The sequence below is a fragment of the Nothoprocta perdicaria genome, unplaced genomic scaffold, assembly GCF_003342845.1.
Source record: "Nothoprocta perdicaria isolate Ctin4 unplaced genomic scaffold, notPer1 scaffold_47, whole genome shotgun sequence".
In the NCBI taxonomy this organism is placed as follows: domain Eukaryota; kingdom Metazoa; phylum Chordata; class Aves; order Tinamiformes; family Tinamidae; genus Nothoprocta; species Nothoprocta perdicaria.
In genome coordinates, this window is record NW_020455721.1 from 583,968 (window position 1) to 602,942 (window position 18,975).

General features: G+C 42.0%; 1 protein-coding gene across 1 annotated transcript in view; it reads left to right on the top strand.

The window, feature by feature from the left end:
• The first annotated feature begins 761 nt into the window (after positions 1–761).
• The window catches only part of PHACTR1 (phosphatase and actin regulator 1), a 287,592-nt gene continuing 269,378 nt past the window's right edge, over positions 762–18,975 (top strand). The window contains exons 1-4 of the mRNA XM_026047024.1: positions 762–942; positions 1,904–2,021; positions 13,402–13,551; positions 15,258–15,404. Of these exons, the coding sequence (XP_025902809.1) occupies positions 1,961–2,021; positions 13,402–13,551; positions 15,258–15,404 (358 nt within the window). The 5' untranslated portion in view covers positions 762–942; positions 1,904–1,960. The remainder of the gene's footprint in view (positions 943–1,903; positions 2,022–13,401; positions 13,552–15,257; positions 15,405–18,975) is intronic.

Genomic DNA, 18,975 nt, shown 5'->3' on the forward strand with positions numbered 1-18,975 from the left:
AAGAATGAATGACTTGCTGAAAGTAGAAATTCTGCAATAGGGAAGGTTTCTGGATAATCTACATATTTCATATAGAATCACCGGAACATTTTGTGTGTTGCTTTTTCTGTATGCCTTGTCCAAAAAGCAGTACCAGAAAAAGAACGGAATATCTTCAAGAACAGTTTATTTGCATTATAGTCATGATAAAATATTTAACAGCCTCATTACTTTTGTGGTAACTGATGAAGAAAGGGATTTTAGTCACCAAAAGCAAATTATTAGACAAAACAAAATGCTATGGTTAATCATTATGGAACACTTAAAAATATCTGAGAATGTAAGATGCAATAAGGAAGGCTAGAGTGAAACACAAATCTTTAAGGAAACTTGATGCAGATTTTTTTTCCCCCTTGGAAAGTTTTTATCAAATCAAAACCAGGGGCTTAATATTTCAGTGCGGAGGGTGAGGGGGCGTGGGGGAGATGATCGTAGTGTCACCTCCTGTTGCTAAGTAACAACATCTCCTGGCCATTTTTATCTGATAAAGGAAGTTCAGTTGACGTTATGCATTATTCATCAGAGTCCCAATCAAACAATCAAAATTGTTTGCTTACACTGGGGACATTTAGTGAGATCAAAGAAGCCCTCCTTGAAACTACTGGAGCTTACATCACTGCCAGGCAGCTCCTGGTATTTTGCAGTAAGTATCATTTGTGGGCTTGGGAGTGCTACAATGAAGTGATTTGCTGAGGAATTTTGGAAGTTTTCTCATCAGAACCGGTTTCTAAATTTTAGAAAAAAGCTGCACGTTAATCAATGAAAGCTGAATGGAAGAAAGTAATAATTGTGGAATTCTGACTTCCTGATTTTAGCCAAAGTTGTTAAAGGAATTGTTTGAAGAGAGGGGTCGGTCTTCCTGCCTGAACCTTTCTGTTAGGTTCTCATGGAAAAGGACTAGAGGTATGTCTGTCTGCCTGTCTTTAAACAACTGTTGTGTATAGCTGCTTATGTGCTTATAACAATATGCTGTAGCTAACTGAGAGGTCTGGAGGAGAGGTCTGGGTTGTGTGTTTTCTGCAAATCCTGGATTTTTATGTAAGTTGCTGAGAGCAGAAAAAAATGCAGGATGGAAAAACATCAGAGAAGGGTCACGATAACATGACCTGGGAACTCTGTGGGGCGGGGGCAAACCTGGTTCCTTGTGCACCCCAGATGTAAATCACAAGCGAGGCACATGCGAGGCTCAGGAGAAAGTCAAAACCACAAACTTCAGCTAGGAAGCAGTGCTTGCAGCGTCCTGCCAAGTTAATGCTTGCTCTTATTGCCTCTTTGAAAACTGACTGCAGCAAGATCTGCTGCACCTTGTGGTCGGGGAGAGGGGAGAAAAGGCTCCTTCCTTTTTCTTTAGGTGGAATGAAACACCAGAGAAAGTGCAGTCTTGTGACTTCATTTCTAGTTCAGTTTTGACATAATGGGCATTAATGCTGGCTTTGCCTGCTCAGAGGTCCTGCCCATGGATTTGTTTTTGTTGCTGTCCGGGGCACCAAAATGGCTCAGAAAGGTCCTTGCTGCAAGATTTCTTGATGTTATTTTTAAGATCAAATGTAACAGGCAGGTGATTCAAATATGTAGTGTGAGAAACAGAGACTGAGACTGTGACTAGGATAAAAGTGAGTGTACCCGGTACTTGCTAATGCAAGATTGCATAACATCACTTTTCTTTTATGGCTGTAGACACAGATTTCAAAGAAAATAACCCAACTAAAATAGAAAAGGGTATTTATGAGGTTCAACGAATAGGGATTTGAGAATGTTTTGACTGTAATATCTCAGACTTAGTATTTTGATGACTGCCTATCCAATCCTTTCCACAAAGAAACTTATCATTTTTTTTTCTAACATCTCTTATCATTTTTCCCAGGAATCTGATTCATCACTGATACAGGAGCTTTGTTTGCAAACACAAAGATCCTTCAAAATGGACTACTTTCTGGATGTCGAGTCTGCTCACAGACTGTTTTACAGTCAAGGGGCTCAAGGTAAGAAACTCTGGACGCTGTCTCAGAATATAACTATTATAATGGTATAATAAAACATATTGGGGCTGACCAATAGCTGGCTGCTGTGACTGAACTGCTGAAGTGCAAGGAGACATAAGGAAAGACCTTCAAAATGCTTGGAGTGTGCAAAATGCAAGGATTGTGAGAGCAGCAATGATAGGGTTGATTTGCTCCCTTGGAGGATAAGGAAAAGCTTCTTGCTGTTGGGCACTCAGCGGGAACAGAAGGAGCTCTAGAGACCCGGACTTTGGCAGTGCAGATCCAGAATGGACAAGTCAGAGGGCACGGCTGTGTCTCCTGCTGCACCCTGTGCAAGCATGTGAGGTGCTTCCTCTTCCTCCTCGCTTCTCAGTGCTGGCAATAGTGCTCAGGACATACTATGCAGTGCTGTAGGAATGACCAGCTGAGGCAAACTCTGAGATGCTCTGATGCCCTGTACACAGGCAGAGCCCTCTTACAGGCCCATGTCCTTCCCCTGTGAAATACTGGCCCTCCCTGAGTAATAGCAGTGCAACAGATAGGAGCAGTAATCAAACTTCCTAACTGTGCTGTAATGTAGCTGAGACTTGTTCATGACATGAAAAAAATATATTTTTGGCAAAGTCAGTGTACATATTTCTCACCAGTTCTATTTTTGCAGAAAATTTGCAATTTCAAAGAGGAAAGATTTTTTTTTATTTCTTATAAAAATCTTTAAATGCCATACCAAATTGAAGAAAACTGTAAAGACCAAGTAGCTTCATTGCCTTTTTCTTCCCACATACTGCCTGTTTTTCTGCAAGCCTGGTCCATTTTTTCACTGTTAACTTCATTCAGTTGCCATGTGGACCCAGAGTCCAGCCTAGAGAGTTTTGCTTTTCCTCTGGAGGGTCTTTTCCCAGATCTGCCCAGGGACTGCCACCTTCTCAGGATGCAGAGGGGTCAGCACCACCTTTAACCTTTGTCTTGACTGTGGTGCTGTTCAATAACACACACGCAGCTGCTGTCCCAGCCATCATAATGTAATTTTATGAATATCAATCATGCAGGAAAATGTTGACAGCAAACCTTTCTTGTCACAACACAGCACTGAGCTACCACTGCAAATTTTTGGTACCTTAGGTGAAAATCCAATGAGGGTAATGACAGATCTTGGTTGCTGCTTTTTTTTTTTTTCCCCTCAGTGTTCAAAACACATACCTGAACATTGCTACAAAAATAGTATTAAAATAATAAATTTTTAGATATTCTTATGAGATCAGACCTGTTTTCAATTCCGTAGAATGTAGAAGTCTGTGACTTGCTTGACATTCTGTATCAATTTATCAACAGCCTTCTATATACCACAAGGTTCAGAAAGGCTATGGAAGAATATTCCTTCATGCAATGAGCATAACTGTTTACAAAGTGACCAATAAGGGTTGCAGAGAAAATCTTCATTATAAATATTTCTAAGAAGGCAGCTAGAGAAAAAAAATGTTCTTCTACCCACAGTTAGAGAAATTATATTGCTTTCACAGATAGATATGCTTGTACCACTCTGTTGGGTGCATAGTTTTCAAATTTTACCTTTCCTTTAGCACCTTGGTAAAAAAAAAAAAAAAAAAAAAAAGAGGCCATCCTGCAGAAATGTATACATATGGATACACATATCATCATCAGGGTTTGACCTTTAGATCTACCATACAGGTTTCCATCACTTTTCCAGAACAGGGAGAAAGGAGCACTGGAACTTTTTGTCCCCTGCAGGTGAGCACATGCTTCCTCTGCCCACAGCATGACACAAAGGCTCCCAAACCCCAATTCCTGAACAACTGGGAACAGCGCTGTGATGGCTGAGCCTCATTGCACTTTTCATATTTCTCTCTGCCCCTCTTTCCACACTGTTCCCAGCTCTTGTTCTTCATACTTCTTCCCTCATGTTCACCGGATCTCTTAGCCAAAATCCTAGGACTCTCCCTTAGCTCTTTAGATCTCCGCACTTGAGGCAGGCTGCCTTCTGACAATCTGGCTGCCAGCAGAGAAATTGCTGTGAGCACCGAAGAGATGCCGATTCTGCTCCACCTTCTCAAACACCGCAGCACGGCAGCCCCCTGGCAACAGGAGCAGTGCTTGAGGGAAAGGATGGGTGAACAATCTCCTCAGCAGTAGTAGATGTGCGAGATGAAATGCGGCTAGGGCAGTCAGCAGCTCCAGAGCCTTTCACTGTCTACCTCTGCTGGTGTGGTGCTGGGCATGAGGTGACAGAGATGGCTTTCGTGGGTCAAGCCACAAGGCTTTTGTAAGAGTTTCACAAGCAAAGTCTCAGTAGGAAATACCCTTATATTACATCCTTACCTCCAAGCCCCTTAAAGCTCTCTTGCCCTTCGTACGTAAGGAACTCTATGCTATTCTAGTATGCCTTGGAGCCGCCTGTACAGCACTGATTATGCCTGCCATCTTTGTACCTTGTGCCAAATTTGAAGGCAGGCATCTACAGCACAGACATTTCTATAGGAGGTAATGGCATGATTTCTCCAAACATGGGCAAAAGAACATATTTCTTTCCTTATCTGCCTTCTGAGAAACAGTTAGGCTGCCTTTGCTTAACTTTCTTTAAAAAAATGCACTGAGTGTAAGGTACCCATTAATTAATAGTGTAGCTCAAGTAGCTAGTTAGGAACTGAAGAAAAGGTCTGCAGAAATCATTGTCACCCAATCTATCTAATGGGGCCACAAGTAATTATTTGATGATAATATAATAACATATTACTATTAGCAAAGCATGCTATCAAAGAACTTGTGTATATGCATTAAAATTGTATTACGCTAAAATTGGAGGAAAGAAGACTCCAGCATTCAGCCATTTAATTAAAATCAGCATTGAAATGCATTGTATATATTATTACAGTTATTATTTTACTGTGTGCTGTATTTACAGACCACAGAAGGTGGTTTATGACCAATTTACTCTTTCTGTGAGAACTGAAGATTTTTGCCTTTTCTTTTTTTCATCCTCTAAATAAAGCAAATTGTCCTATCCAATGTCTTCACACAAATGATATGACATTAGAAATAGCAGCTATAAAGCATAGATTTGGACCAGTGCCTGTTCCCTGTGAGTGGAGGAGAAGGGAAGGAAACAGGCCATAATATATTGGGAAGAAGCCCAAAGAGCTATAACGCTGTTGCTAGCAGGTAATAGTAAATCTCAGCTGGTCTCAGGTCTCGTGCAGTTAAATACAGGGTGCTTTGATCTCAGATAGGAACTGAAATATATATTTGGCAGCCAAAATTTAACCTCGTTAGCCCATACTGTCTTCACCAACACTCACAACTCATTCCTAACCCTGCAGAAAGCTGCAGAGCTGCTTTTGCTGCTGCAGGTTGGGGGAGAGAGGTGTGACTGAATCAGCTGCTTCCTCTCCCATCTTCTACTTGTGCAGAAGCAGCCATTACCTCATGCCTGTAGGCTGGGAGCAGAAGCAGAAGATTTCTGGCCATTTGGGCTTCATGTGCTGTTCAAACAGCTGTTCCCCATTTCCTCCAAGGAAAGCAAAACGGGAGGGATGGAATAGTCACAAAAGCTGGGTCTGGCAGCAGGATTATCTAGATTTAGAGCAACTTAGTAAATGTAACCAGCTGGCTGTGGTCTTCAGCTACCAGCCAAGAATATCCTAAGGCCTGTAGTCATCTCTGACTCTCTCTTCTGTTGCCATGTGTTATCATCTAGAAAATATATAGCAGTGTCCTCACCAAGTACGTAATGCTTGATGACGCATGAGCAAGGCAGAAACAGGGAAGAACAGACCTGGTTCAGGCCCCTTTCTCTAGGAAAAATCTTAATTTGAAATCTAAACATAGACCTGGTCTCCAAGTTTTGAAAATTTCTTCTCTCTTTGAAGTACATGGAAATAAAATACTCGAATTACTTGTGAATGTTGCCTTCATCCATACAGGTTATGTAATGAGATCTACAATACGATTCAGCTCACTTAGCCTTAGGTTTCTTCAGTGAAGATGTCTCCACCTGAAACATCTGCTCCTTATAGCACGGCACTCGTATAATCAGTGGAGAGAAAAAGTCATCTTAACAGCTTGTTTCACCCGGTCTTAGACATCTTCTTTGGGATAACATAAATCATATCTTATTATCTACACTGATTATAAATTCCCAGGTAGCAACCTCAGATGAAAGATGCCTGTCTGCAGGCATCTATGTCAGCATTTATTTAGGTAGAGGAATTCCATGTTGCAAGAAAGGACATGAATCAAGAAAGGAAACAACTTCCCCAAAACAGGTCAAGTAGTAATTTCAAGCTACAACTGTGAAGCCCCCATCTCAATTGTAGCCTCTTTTGTAGAGACACTAGCTTTGATGAACTTGAAAGAAGTTCTACATTTGGTCATGCAAAGAAACACCTCAGATATGACAGAGCTGAGTAGGCTGCTGTCAGGGAGCAGCAGGATGGAGCAGGCAGCTCCATAAGGGATGCTGAGCCAAGAGCCAGGGATACAGGCAGAGGCAGTAGCTTCACCAACAAGAGGTAAAGCACCACAGTGCCCAAACAAGGGCAGCAGAGCGGGTCCAGCAACAGTGTCCAGGTTCAACCAAGAGACCAGCTCACCAGCCAAGTTCATAATGAGGAGGCAGGTACGAAGCTAAGCTGGGAGTCAGCAGTCAGGACGGGATCACTGAGGAACAGAGCTGAAGGCATGGCAGCATCCTGGCTAAGAAAGGGGGCAAGAGCCCCAGTGTAAAGGCAGCTACCAAGAGCAGGGATGAGAGCTGTTGCTGAGGCTTCTTCCTGCTCTTTTTTAAAGAGGTTGAAAGCTGGCCAAGCTTCTGAAACTGCCAGGCTTGCTCAGCAGTAAGAAACACGCAACCCCCCAGCACCGAGTCTTGCGACTCAGTCCCAGCTGCAGTTCTGCAAATGAAGTCAGCGCCGCTGGATGGGTCCTCCTGCAGGACACCCTTACTTCCCTTTGAAGCATATCAAAAGGCGGAGGTGATACCAGCTCTTAGCATTTAATAAACCAGACTGCAGGCATTCAAGTAGGGGAATGATGGATCCTTCCTATTAAAAGCATGAAGCACAAAATTCACGAACCATCAGGGCAGAAGGACAGCTCCATGTCTAGTGGAGTGAATGCTCACAGATGGAGTCTGGCACCCTCATTGCCCCCTTCATACCTAACCTCTTTTTTTTCCTGTGTAATACATGCTGCTGTGTGATGACACACGGTTGCAGCAAGCAGCTGGCAGTGCCTCCTCACCTCCCTTAGCATTTAGACTGGGCCACTGTGCAAAAGGGAATAAAGTTCCTTGAATGAACATATACAGAGAAAAGATACTTCTGCTCAGTACATTGCAATGAGGGGTTCAGGGACCATCGCAAAATAGGGTTGCCTGCAGCAAACTCTTTGTAGCCTTGCTCTTCAGCGAGCCTGAGGTTAGATATATAAAATCATTTCTAATTTTCTGGAAATTTGTGTCCAGAATTTCCCAGTTTCATCTCCTCTAATGCCAGCAGGGGGCCCAATGCTTAAAATGATCTTCATTAATCAGGATGCTGCTACATACTTGGAATTTGTTTGCCAGTCCATTTGGCAGGATACACTGTGGTTATTTAACTAACTGAACAGAACTCTCTTGAAGGCTAAGCTTAAACTGCCTTTATATTCATAAATTATTTATGGATCCACTTACATTACATATTCACATACTGGTTGCAACTTCCTGCAAGCTACTTGATAGCTGTTAAGAGCGATTAAAAATGTAAAGTAGTGAAAAATATTGAAATAAGCAAGAAAGATAGGAGGAATGGATAATATATTCCTAATATTGTATAGATGCGCAAGGGATGATTGCTCAAGAGATTCAAGATTCAAGATATTCTCCTATATCAATTTTCCAGGTTTGATTTAATAAAATGCTCCCACTTAGTTTTAACTCCATATTTACCTGCTTCCTGTCCTATCTCCACAATTTATATATTCCACTGCTTCACTTTTGCTCATTTCTTTTAATTCACACAGTGCTGATTCATTCTACATGCTTGACTCTAATCACTGCTGACTACTCAGTGCTACTTTCCTTCTGCTTTTATATATCAAATTATGTCCAGTATTGTTACACCCACAAACCGTGCTCCAGAATTCTTCCATTGCAGACTTCTTTTTCATTTAAGCTGGTACTAGGACACTACATTCACCAGAATGGATATGATCAATCCAATCTATAGATTAACATCTCCTCAGAGTTATTTTGCAAGTGTTCTTTTTTTTAGTCATATGATGTCACTGATTCTTAGGCTAGTAACACTAATAAGATCAAATTTGTAACAGCAAGACTTTTTTTTTCCCCTTCTCATCTTCTCTTCTATTATGTTCCCATTATTTCAGGCTTAGAATTTAGAAACTGGCAATTGAATGTTCTCATTTGAGTCTCTGGCCTGCAGGTTAGATACATTATCTTCACCAGTTGCATAAAAATTGTTCTTTATTAGTTGCAATGATGTCACTTCAGCTACTTTTTGTTCATTATTTCAATATCAGGTCAACTAAATTACAGGTAGAAGAAATAAAGGTTCCCTAATTCTCAGCAAGCTATCTATATATTAAAAATTCTTTGCTGTCCAGTGCTAGATACCACTACATATGGAAAGCTTATGCATGAATCACACTTATTATTTCTGCTGGATTTACTGTCCTTCATTTATTCCTTTATTTCTTCTAGTTAAAATAACTAAGTCACTATTTCTCCATACCTTATAATCTAGCCCTCCTTTTTTTTTAAAGCACAGTTGTTTTCTGAAGCCCACACCTTTTGACACAAAGGCGGAAGAACAAGTTTGTTTCTTCTAAAATGCACACAAAAAAATGTCACATGGGCATCCTGTGCATGCATTTACCCAGCTTTAATAACCAAGAATGATGGTCAATAGCGTGTATATATACACTATTGCATACAACTCCTAGGCGTGTGTTCTGAAACCACCTATCTAAGTCCTTTCTTTCAGGTTATTGATGTCCGTCAAGCCAGTGTCAAAGGTCTCAACACCTTTGCTTTAGCAAAATGCAGCAATCTATATGCATGTATTTCTCTGTTTATCCAGGAGTTACAAGCCTATAAATCATTCTTCATAAATGACAAATTATGTCATCTTCAGTGTTTGCACACATTCTACTTCTTTTCTCTCCTGTCTGTCATGCCCCATTTCACCTCTCTAATCCTTCGAATGTTGTTCTTCATCTCTTGAATTTAAAGCAAAATGAAAAAGAAATGCCATTAAATCAGACCATGTGATTCTACTTCGTAGTAAGCATCCCCAGGACCCATTGTTTGGACAGGCTTTAAATAATATTCATCTTTTTTTGCCCAGATGGAAGAAAAACATATTCTAGATGCATCAAAACAAACCTGGATTTATGATTCTAAAGCTTTTATTTATCCAGAAATACATTTATGTGAGTGTTATCTAAATCTAGCTTACTATACTGAGCCCTTTCCAGGTAAGCTTGAAGGAGGAGCAGAACTGAAAGAGGAGAGAATGCCAGTAAAATTCACTCAAGGAAGAAGCTTGTGCACTTTCTAATGAAAATATGTACCACAAAAGAATTTTACTCAATCAGCAACAGCAGCCTTGCAATTAAAATAATACCACAGGTATTCTTAAGATAATCGGTTCAAAATTTATCCCGTGAAATGTTTTTTCCTCAAAAAAAGTCTGGAAAACTTTTGATGTAAAAAATCATTCCTCTATGGCTATTTGCACATTAGCTGAAGTTGCTTTTGATTATATGCATCAGAAACATATACTTTTCAATGCAATCCAAATATATAATGTGGGTTTTCTGATCAATATTGGATGGATGACTTTTCACTTCTGAAAGTTTTCAGGTTAAAAAACCAAAGCTATTCTAAAAATATAAGTCTTAAAATACCTGGATTTTGACATTATAAAACAAAGAATACTTATTGGCAAACAAAAATTAGCACTTTTTTTTATTAAAATATGTAAAATTGTATTTTAATGGAAAAAAACAAAATGCCAAAAATTATTTGTAACCCTCCATGTTTTCTGTATTTTCAAGCAATATTCAAAAAATTGATCACTTGTAGATCTAACTTATTATGCTTAAATTCCTGCTTAAATTGCCTCTAATGCAATATGATCATTTGTATATTTCCCATTCCCCTCTTCTAAGTGTGGGTTTGTGTCATAGTTCAATAACACACAGTATTTTGAGATAATGAATTTGCAATTATATATAATTAATTTTAGTGTGTGATTACATATGTTACAGCATCTTTTCTGTAAGATTTTTTTCCCACATAAGTCTTCTTTTCCTTTTCTAACAAATACCAAGCAAGATATCGCTAACGTGTTATCTCCCTGTAACTCTATCAAAAGCAATGCAAACAGAATGAATTTAACTCAAATGAGTTATTTCTCATTCTAAGAATTCACTGTTCTTAGAATTCTCATTCTCTATTCCCATTCTAAGAAAAATATAGCATTTAGACTAGCTGTTTACATTGAATTTCCAGACACTAGTCTCAAATGTACTTGCAGTGTGAGCCGTCTTTTAACACGTACTGCAGTGCAGCTTTTGACTCCAAGAGACCTTTATAACTTTCCTGTAAAGCCATCACTTAAAAATGTTTATCAGAGATTGAACTAATTTGTGGAAAGTATCTGAAGCTAAAAATGTTATCTGGATAGACACATTGGTCATATGGGGCTAATGGTGATAGCTTTACTAAAAAGAAAAAGGCAGAGCTTCATAAGGAATGCCACAGGTTATGTAAGGAATGGTAATATACTATCTCCATCTTATTTTTTTTTCAGTATTTACTTAAAATATCTAGTTTTTCCATGAATACATCTTTCAGGAAATACTTAAAAATATATATGTAAAGGGGAGATAATCATGGCTGTGGAAGTCATATTTTTTGATTGCTTCGGGAAACATCTTCCAATACCCATTTACCTCTAGTAAAAATAAATATATGCCAGACTCCAATATTTTTATACACAAAGTAAAAATTATTTATAAATAATCACAAAGAAAAACTCACTCATCTTCTGCATACAATAATGGAATATTAAAATCGTTCTTTTTTTTTTCAAATAGTGTCCTATGCCCTGATCCAGCAACCCATTAAATTGCATGGGTACTCTTTCCCTAACTTAATCTGACACTGGATCAGTTTTATCAGACAAATCTTGTACATGGCTGTCTTACAAGATAATTTTTACAATGTTGACTTCATGTAAAAATAAATCGTCCTTAACTGCAAATTTGATGAGGCATTATACGAAGTTTTCCATTGCAGAAATTTTCCATTTGCCTTTATCTTTGTACTGTACATTCATTACAAGAGAGAAATAGTTTACAGTCTAATAGCGATGTTTGCTTTACCATGATCTGAACAGCTGATCCCAGTAAATCAATTTTGCCCTTTGCTTCTATTTCAAATCCACGTGGTAAATTAGAAATGAGCAAAATCTTGAAAGAAAGCTACTTAAACCCAAAACCCAGATAGTCTAGAGCAGAAATACCAAGACCAATATTTCTTTGGTAAACCACATAATTCTGCAAATTGAAAAATACATAGTGGCAGCTTTTGTTAAATCATATTAATTATATGCTATCATGCCTAAAGCCTGACTGGTGTTAGGCATCTGAAGGCTTCTACTAGACAGATATTATTTAGAACTCTAAAAAAGCTCTTTAAAGACAATCTCTGTTACAAAACTGTAGAATTTGCTGTTAGTCACTGTCAGTCAGTTGTGCTCTCCATCCCCAGCAGGAAAACAGAATTTCATTGCCATTTGAAGTGTGGTAGCTAACAAAAAACTCAAAATTATGAATTGTCACTCCAGATGATGCCCAAACAGCAAGAAAAATCCAGGGTTTTTGGATTCTTTTGGATCCTTTGGAAAGAGTGTGAGGATACACCACCTCCCATCTAACGGCAAGGATATGTGGGGCTGCATCAGGCACAAGAATTAAACCCAGCTCTCCCAAGCCCATGTCAAAGTGCTAACAAAGGGATAACATTTGAGAGGTGGTGTGAACCTCCTAAGCTGTATATTTTTGGGAGGCTCTCTTGAAAGAGGGAATACATTCTCTTAAGTAGTCCTGCATTAAAGTAGATGTCAGTAGCTCTTGAGAGACCCGCTTTAAGTGTAAGGCTGGACTTTCAAGCAGGAATTCTCTTTCCAGACAGAGAGGAGAAAAATGCAGGGTCCCTACCCAGCATGATACTCATGCCTGAAGGGGTCAACCAGATGCCATCCAGCATTTGTGATAACCTTTTTCTACTCAGAGAGAGAGTTAAGGGGAATATATCTATAGGGGTTCCTCTTTGTGACCCAGAGCATTGGGCAGACACCCATAACTGCTTTTCACATAAAAAAACCTACATTAAAGATACATTATCAAGACTGTGGGGTCAAGTGCTAAATTCTTAGGCCTCCGAAACATTTATTCACTTGCCTTATACATATGTATTACAGTACAGTTTGTAATTACATGATGACTCAGTAATTTTTTACTATCCTACAACTTGTTTTATCAGTGCACAGAGTGGGCAGTGCTCACTTAATAAGCCAGTATTAAATATGTTCCTTTCTCCTCATTGAAGACATGACCTCAAGCCATTTAAACCCTGTTCGGAAGAGAGAAATAGCCATTTCCTTTGGGCTTTTCATTGGTGCTTCACTAAAGTATATGGGTAGTTTACAAATACTAATGAATTTATATTTTTACAAAATCTACTAGGAAGGAAAATTATGACCCCTCCACCCTCCCCCTTTTCATAGATAAGAAACTTAGACATAAAGAGATAAAAAGCACAAAGCATCTGTGACTTTCAATGGCCAAATTAAAGCATCAAGAAACTGAATTTGGAGAGAGCTGCTGTAGGTATCACTTCTTGTGCTCCAAGCACAGCCTCCACTGCCTTCGGAAAACAGAGTACTTAATACTCCCATTACTCAGACACCACAGCCTCAAAACTTCTGTGGAGAACACAGGGGCTGCAGCATGTGAACAGCTGTGAAAACAGCAGTTTAAGTGGCAAGACTAGGAACATCAAATAGGAATTCTGTGACAGAAACAGAGCAGAACCTGTATCTTCAGGGCACCCTGCTTAGCCTTCTTTTCTCATCTTGTCTTTGCATCATTCAGCGCAGCATTTAAATGCTGCAGCATGGGAGAAAGGGACCTTCAGGAAACAGCTTCTTTTGCTACATAGTAAAGGTTTTATTTTATGCAGAATGATTTTCTTTTTCCTTTTTCCTCCTCCCACCTCCCTCTCCACTATTTCTCCTTCTTTTTCCTTTCCCTTTCGCCTGTGTTCCACTGTTCTCCCCTTCTTTCTTATCAGCTCGTCGGGCAACTCTTCTCACTGTGCCCACACTGATGACAGCGTCTTCAGAGGAGGACATCGACCGGAGACCCATCAGAAGACTCCGGTCTAAGAGTGACACCCCCTACCTGGAAGAGGCAAGGATCTGCTTGAACCTGGATAATTCAGGTATGACCATAGCCTTTCCTCCCTTAAGAGCAGTGTATGGTATTAACTGCAGACTTCACAGTGTTGTATGCATACCAGACAGTAACTCCTTGCTCACCTCGTGGCATGGTGGATCACCAAGGACATCTGAACATGAATCATTCCCAAAGTTCTCCTGCCAGTGCTAACTAGACATGTTCCCAGGGGTTAGCCTGGGTCTTCAGCCAAGGAGATCAAAAAGACAGCAAAAAGAATGGTTTTGTAAACAAGGAAAGAACGGATTTGCAAACAAGACCTATTTGCACCCTATCCTGTCCAGCCAACAAGAAACAGGGTAGCAGTTCTGCACATTTATAAAGGGATAATTAGACCTAACAGCAGAATTAAGCTACACCTAACAAGGAGATGGATAGATAGACCTAATCATGGAGAAAGACCCTGCATGGCCCAAAACATAGCTAGGGTTATTGGCAAAAGTGTAAGAGAGAACTATTGCAGGATGAGTAAGAGAACCACCCCAAAACAGTTCAGAGCTGCCAGGGGCTGCCTGCAGAGCTAAGGCAGCCCCCGCATTTCCTGAAATGCTTATTAAGGAGGTCACCCCAAACCAAAGATTTCTGAGCTGCCGGACAACTTGGCAGCTCTAAGCAGATCATGCTTTCTTTACACCATCTGAATTAAGGAATGAACTGGTACACTCCCTGCTATATATTGTAATTGTTAAACTCTTACTTTGTGTAGCACTTCCATGCTAATTAATTTTAAAGAAAACATTTTTTTTTTATTTGTATTACATGAACATCCTAAGATCCCAGTAAGGTAGGCAGTCCACAAACACATAAGAAACAACCTCCAGACCAAGAGCTGGATGTTATGGAGAGAATGAGGCAACCAAAACCTCATCCTCATTTTGTGACCAAAGGGCCAGGTCGCTTATCTTTACTTAGGACCACATGAAGGAACGTTTTAGACTGAAGATGGAATCCAAACCCACAACTCCTAACTCTGGCTTTGGGCTGCAAATAAAAACCCTGCTTCTGCTCTCTGATAGAACTAAAACATAGATGCAAGAATAAACAGATGCGGGGTCATTTATTTGTTTGGTTTTTTTTCCCCAGACACCTGCCACTGGGAGATCTGAACATGAAAAAAGCTTGAGTCCCAAGCTTTAAGTGACAAAGTCATTACAAATAAAAATAAAAAAAGGAGCAATGGCGCAAAGCCCCTCAGCCACCTTGGCAATTGAAACCGCTGGGCACCCCGTGTCACCCTGTTAGCGGGCGAGCCCAGCGCGGAGGCCAAGGCGGGCGGGAAGGGGCAGCACCTCGGCCCCTCGGGAGCCCTGGGGAGCCCGGGGGCTCCGGGGGAGGTCGCGGAAGGCTCGGGGAGCCGGAGCCGGAGCCGCTGCCTTCCTCGGGCGCGGCGCCGCCGGGTTGGACCGCGCCGGGCCGAGCCGGGCCGGGCCGGAGCGTTCGGAGCGGGTCGCGCCGCGCCTCGGCGGGAAGGGGCAGCGGGGCCCGGGGCCGCCGCTCCCGTCCGCAGATCCTTGACGGGTTTTCCCTCTCTCTCCCCCCCCTCTCCCTGCGCTCTTTTCTCCCCATCCCTCTCCCTTTCCCCCCTTCCTCCCCTCCCCCTCCCGCGCGCCTCTTCCTCCTCCCCCCCTCCCCGTCCTCCTCCTCCTCCTCCTCCCCCGCCGCCCCGCGCCGCCGCTCGCCGCTCGCCCTCAGCTCGCCGGGCCACGCTGCTCACCGTGCCCACATTAATGGCGGCCTCATCCGAGGAGGACATCGACCGGCGGCCCATCCGCAGGGTGCGCTCCAAGAGCGACACGCCGTACCTGGCCGAGGCGCGCATCTCCTTCAACCTCGACGCAGGTGAGAGCGGCCCCGCCGTGCCCCCCGCCGCAGGGACCCCTCCCCGCTGCCCCCCGGCCCTGGGTGCGCACCCTGTTGCCTTCACGTCATGACTTCTTTAAGCAACAGCCCCCCCCCCCCAAAAAAAAAAAAATAAACGAGCTGTAGGTAAGTTGGGTGGTGACCCAGTTGGCCCACAGTGCCGAATTCCAGCGCTATGGAGCTGGGAGCAAAGAAGGAGGTGAAATGGGAAGGAGCATGTCTGTGTGCAAAAAGAGGCTCTGTACATGTGGTTGGACTGCCAAAATGCATCCTGTGTTGGCTTGCACTGTCACAGGTGATACTGTCATGAATAGGTAACCTGGTGAAGAGGAAGGCACCTTGAGGTTACCTGGTGCCTCTCATCTTTATGCTGAGCTAGGCACGCTGGCATTACTACAACAAATCCTGGAAGATGTGCAAGTCTCTAGGTACCTCTTTCCTACAACACACAGGAAAATTTGGTAATTGTGCTCAGCTTTTCTCTCTTCCTCCTATTTCCCCTGCTCCCTTTAATATGTGTAGCAGAGCTTTGCTTTCAAACCTGGGAATCTAATTCCTTTAAAATAAATAATTGAAAGAAACAGTCCTGGTGTATTGAGAAACATAAATGGAAAGTGTCTGAAGCATAGCAAGTGTGTGTTTTCATTAATCCATCTGGCAGTGAGTAGTTTTGAGCTTTAGTAAAAAAAAAAAAATTGCTTAGCAACCCATATCGAGTGAGTGAGCTAAGGCAATTGAAACGTGCCCGTGGTTCCCGCTTGTTTCTGAGCTTTTGGGCTGTCTCTCTGGGTGTCACTTCTGAGGAAGTGCAAACTAAGAGGCCTGCACCTGGGAACTATGTGCACTGGGGAAAGGAGTGTTAGAAAATTTGCTTAGCCACTTTTGTTTGTACCTGATGGTGCTAGGGGCCAGTTTACTTCTGAAACATGCTGCTTATAAGGTGCAGTAGTCTTTAATCTGGTGTGTGCGTGTGCTTAAAAAAAGTATTTCTGAAGTTAGTGTCCAGCAACTTTGCATAAGAAAACCGTGTTATTAATGTGTAATAGAGGATGCCAAATAACCCTTGATACCTTAGGAAACACTGGAGGACGGCGGGATGAAGCGCACTGGTTCCCAGCCTGGGCCTGGGGGTGGAGGGGCAGGGTCCCCACGCGCGGGGGTGGCATGTGTCCCCACGGGCCCTTCCTGCGGGTGGCGGGCGCCAGGAGCGGGGCGCGGCGCTGTCCACCGCCGTGGTGCTGAACGGGGTGCGGGGCGGAGCGGCGCTGTCCGCCGCCGTGGTGCTGAACGGGGGGTCGTGGTGCCGAACGGGGTGCGGGGCGGAGCGGCGCTGTCCGCCGCCGTGGTGCTGAACGGGGTGCGGGGCTGATCGGCGCCCGCTGGGAATCACCTCCCTCTGCCCGCCTCGTCTCTGCCAGGGCTCTGTTTCTGTGTGTGTGTGCGCACACAAGGACATGTGTATTTATTCCCCTCTGCCACAAAATGCCGTTTCCTCCACTCATTGATGCAGTAGCGAGCAAAGACATGCTTAGGGCACAGGAAATAACCTGTTCCTAGCACGCTTCCTGTTTGATGCATTCCCCGTCTACAGCCGCTGCTCAACCCCTACTTATGGAGCTGATTCCCTTCAAGTCAAGTTGTGTTTCCCAGGCATTGCCTTGTTGCTGGACATAGGCAGGGTTGCGGTGAAGTGTTGCTGTGTTGGAACGTGGAATCCAATCTTATTAATGGAGCATAAACAGATGCTCTGAATATTACCCTTCTCCACTCTTAATTACAACCACTGGTTAAGAACTAGGAGGTTTTTATCTACTTCAGACTGTAAGTTATAATTATACCATTACTGCTGTTATCCGTATTGTTGAACAACTGAGAGATTGCATACACAGAGTTAATTATACAATTTGGATATGGCATAAATTTGGTCTGGCCTGTAAAAAAGAATTTAAGGTGATTAACAAGGCAAATTCTACCTGCTTTTTTTGATTAGATTACATTGACTGTTCATTATTCACATTTTGTTTACTTTTCCAAAATATCCTTGTTTATTGTTTTTCTAACTATTGATCAATTGACTCACAATTATTATCTAGCACAAGTTAACAAATGCTGTTCAATTACTAGAACCCAGTATATATTTTTGCTGGCCTTTCTAAACTGATTAAAATACAAAGCTGTTTTCCAAACTCAGGGTTGTTCTCCTTAGTGCTATGCATATGCAAATCCTATTAATCTGAGTTATGTGCTCATATCAAGAGGATAATGTTTCCCAAAGGATTTAAATTACCTCTTCTACCAAAATTAATGTAGCTGTGTAACATCATAAAACTATAGACAGATACTTCTTTTTGCATATTTGACACTGAATCAATCTACATTCAGAATTTAATTTTTTAATGTTCTGAAAGACTTTCTCTAGTGGCACATTGCAGGAATCTGAAGTGCGCTCTTGGCTCTGGCTTTTGGATGGTCTTTCTTAGTTCTCATTGATTTTCCATTCTTTTCTTTTAGGGTTACACATCTGTCATGGCTCCATCTCTTAGCATCCATCTTTAGAAAACTTCATCCGTGGCAACTGTCAGATAGCATAATCTCTTCCTGGTACTGTGCCATCTGAGAGGTTCATATGTGTTTACAGGTTTTGACCAATTCATATTGGCCTCTGTTTGCAAAGTATTTTACTTTTAAAATGGCAATGCATGGTAAGTAGCTTTCAAGTTGATATATTTGCAGAGGTGATAACAGATAAGAAAAGACATCACTTAATAACTCTCACTAAATGTTTCAAGATGTCCTTTATTTTTCTATCTCTTTATATGGAGTCTATAGACTGCATGGAAAATCCATGCTGTAATTGCATTAGTTTAGTTACAGGAGGGGAAACCACCACATTGAGTTGATCAGACCAGGATCTCTCTCATCTCTTCTAACCACTGTTACAGGCTCATATGTGTGAATACTCTTTCCTAGCTGAAGAAATATAAGCCTCATGTTGCAGTCATTCACAAAGTTGATTCCAGCAGAGTGATCACTTGTTAAGCAGAGCCAGAAGCTCTGCTTCCATCTCAGCTGCCATTGGGTCTTCCTGAGACAATTCAGGGAATGTCATTATTTGTTTGAACAAGGTTGACTTTCTGCTTAAAATTTAATCTGCGAATGAAGCCTTGGGGTGAAATAAAAGACAGGACTTTGGAGAAGGTATAAAGGCAAAATGACTACGCTAGCTGCTAGATGAAATTGAATGTTGAGTGATTTTTAAAAAAAGACTCAAAAGCATGGGCCAGTGGTGCCGCTGTACTGAAGACTGTGGCCTAAGGGGTACAAATGCTGAACTCTGCAGGAGGGGAGAGTGGTATGAGCAGTACTGAGCAGAGAGAGGTTTGGCAGACCGTGTGAGCAGCTGTGTGCAGCTGGCAAGGCCGGCCCTGAAGCACAGCACAGAGGTACTTAAGTCACTCAGCAATCTCACCTAAGTGGCTGGATCCTCAAGTGATATAAATCGTTTGTTGACTTCAGCTAGGGATCTGAGCCAAACGCACATCTCTGCCTC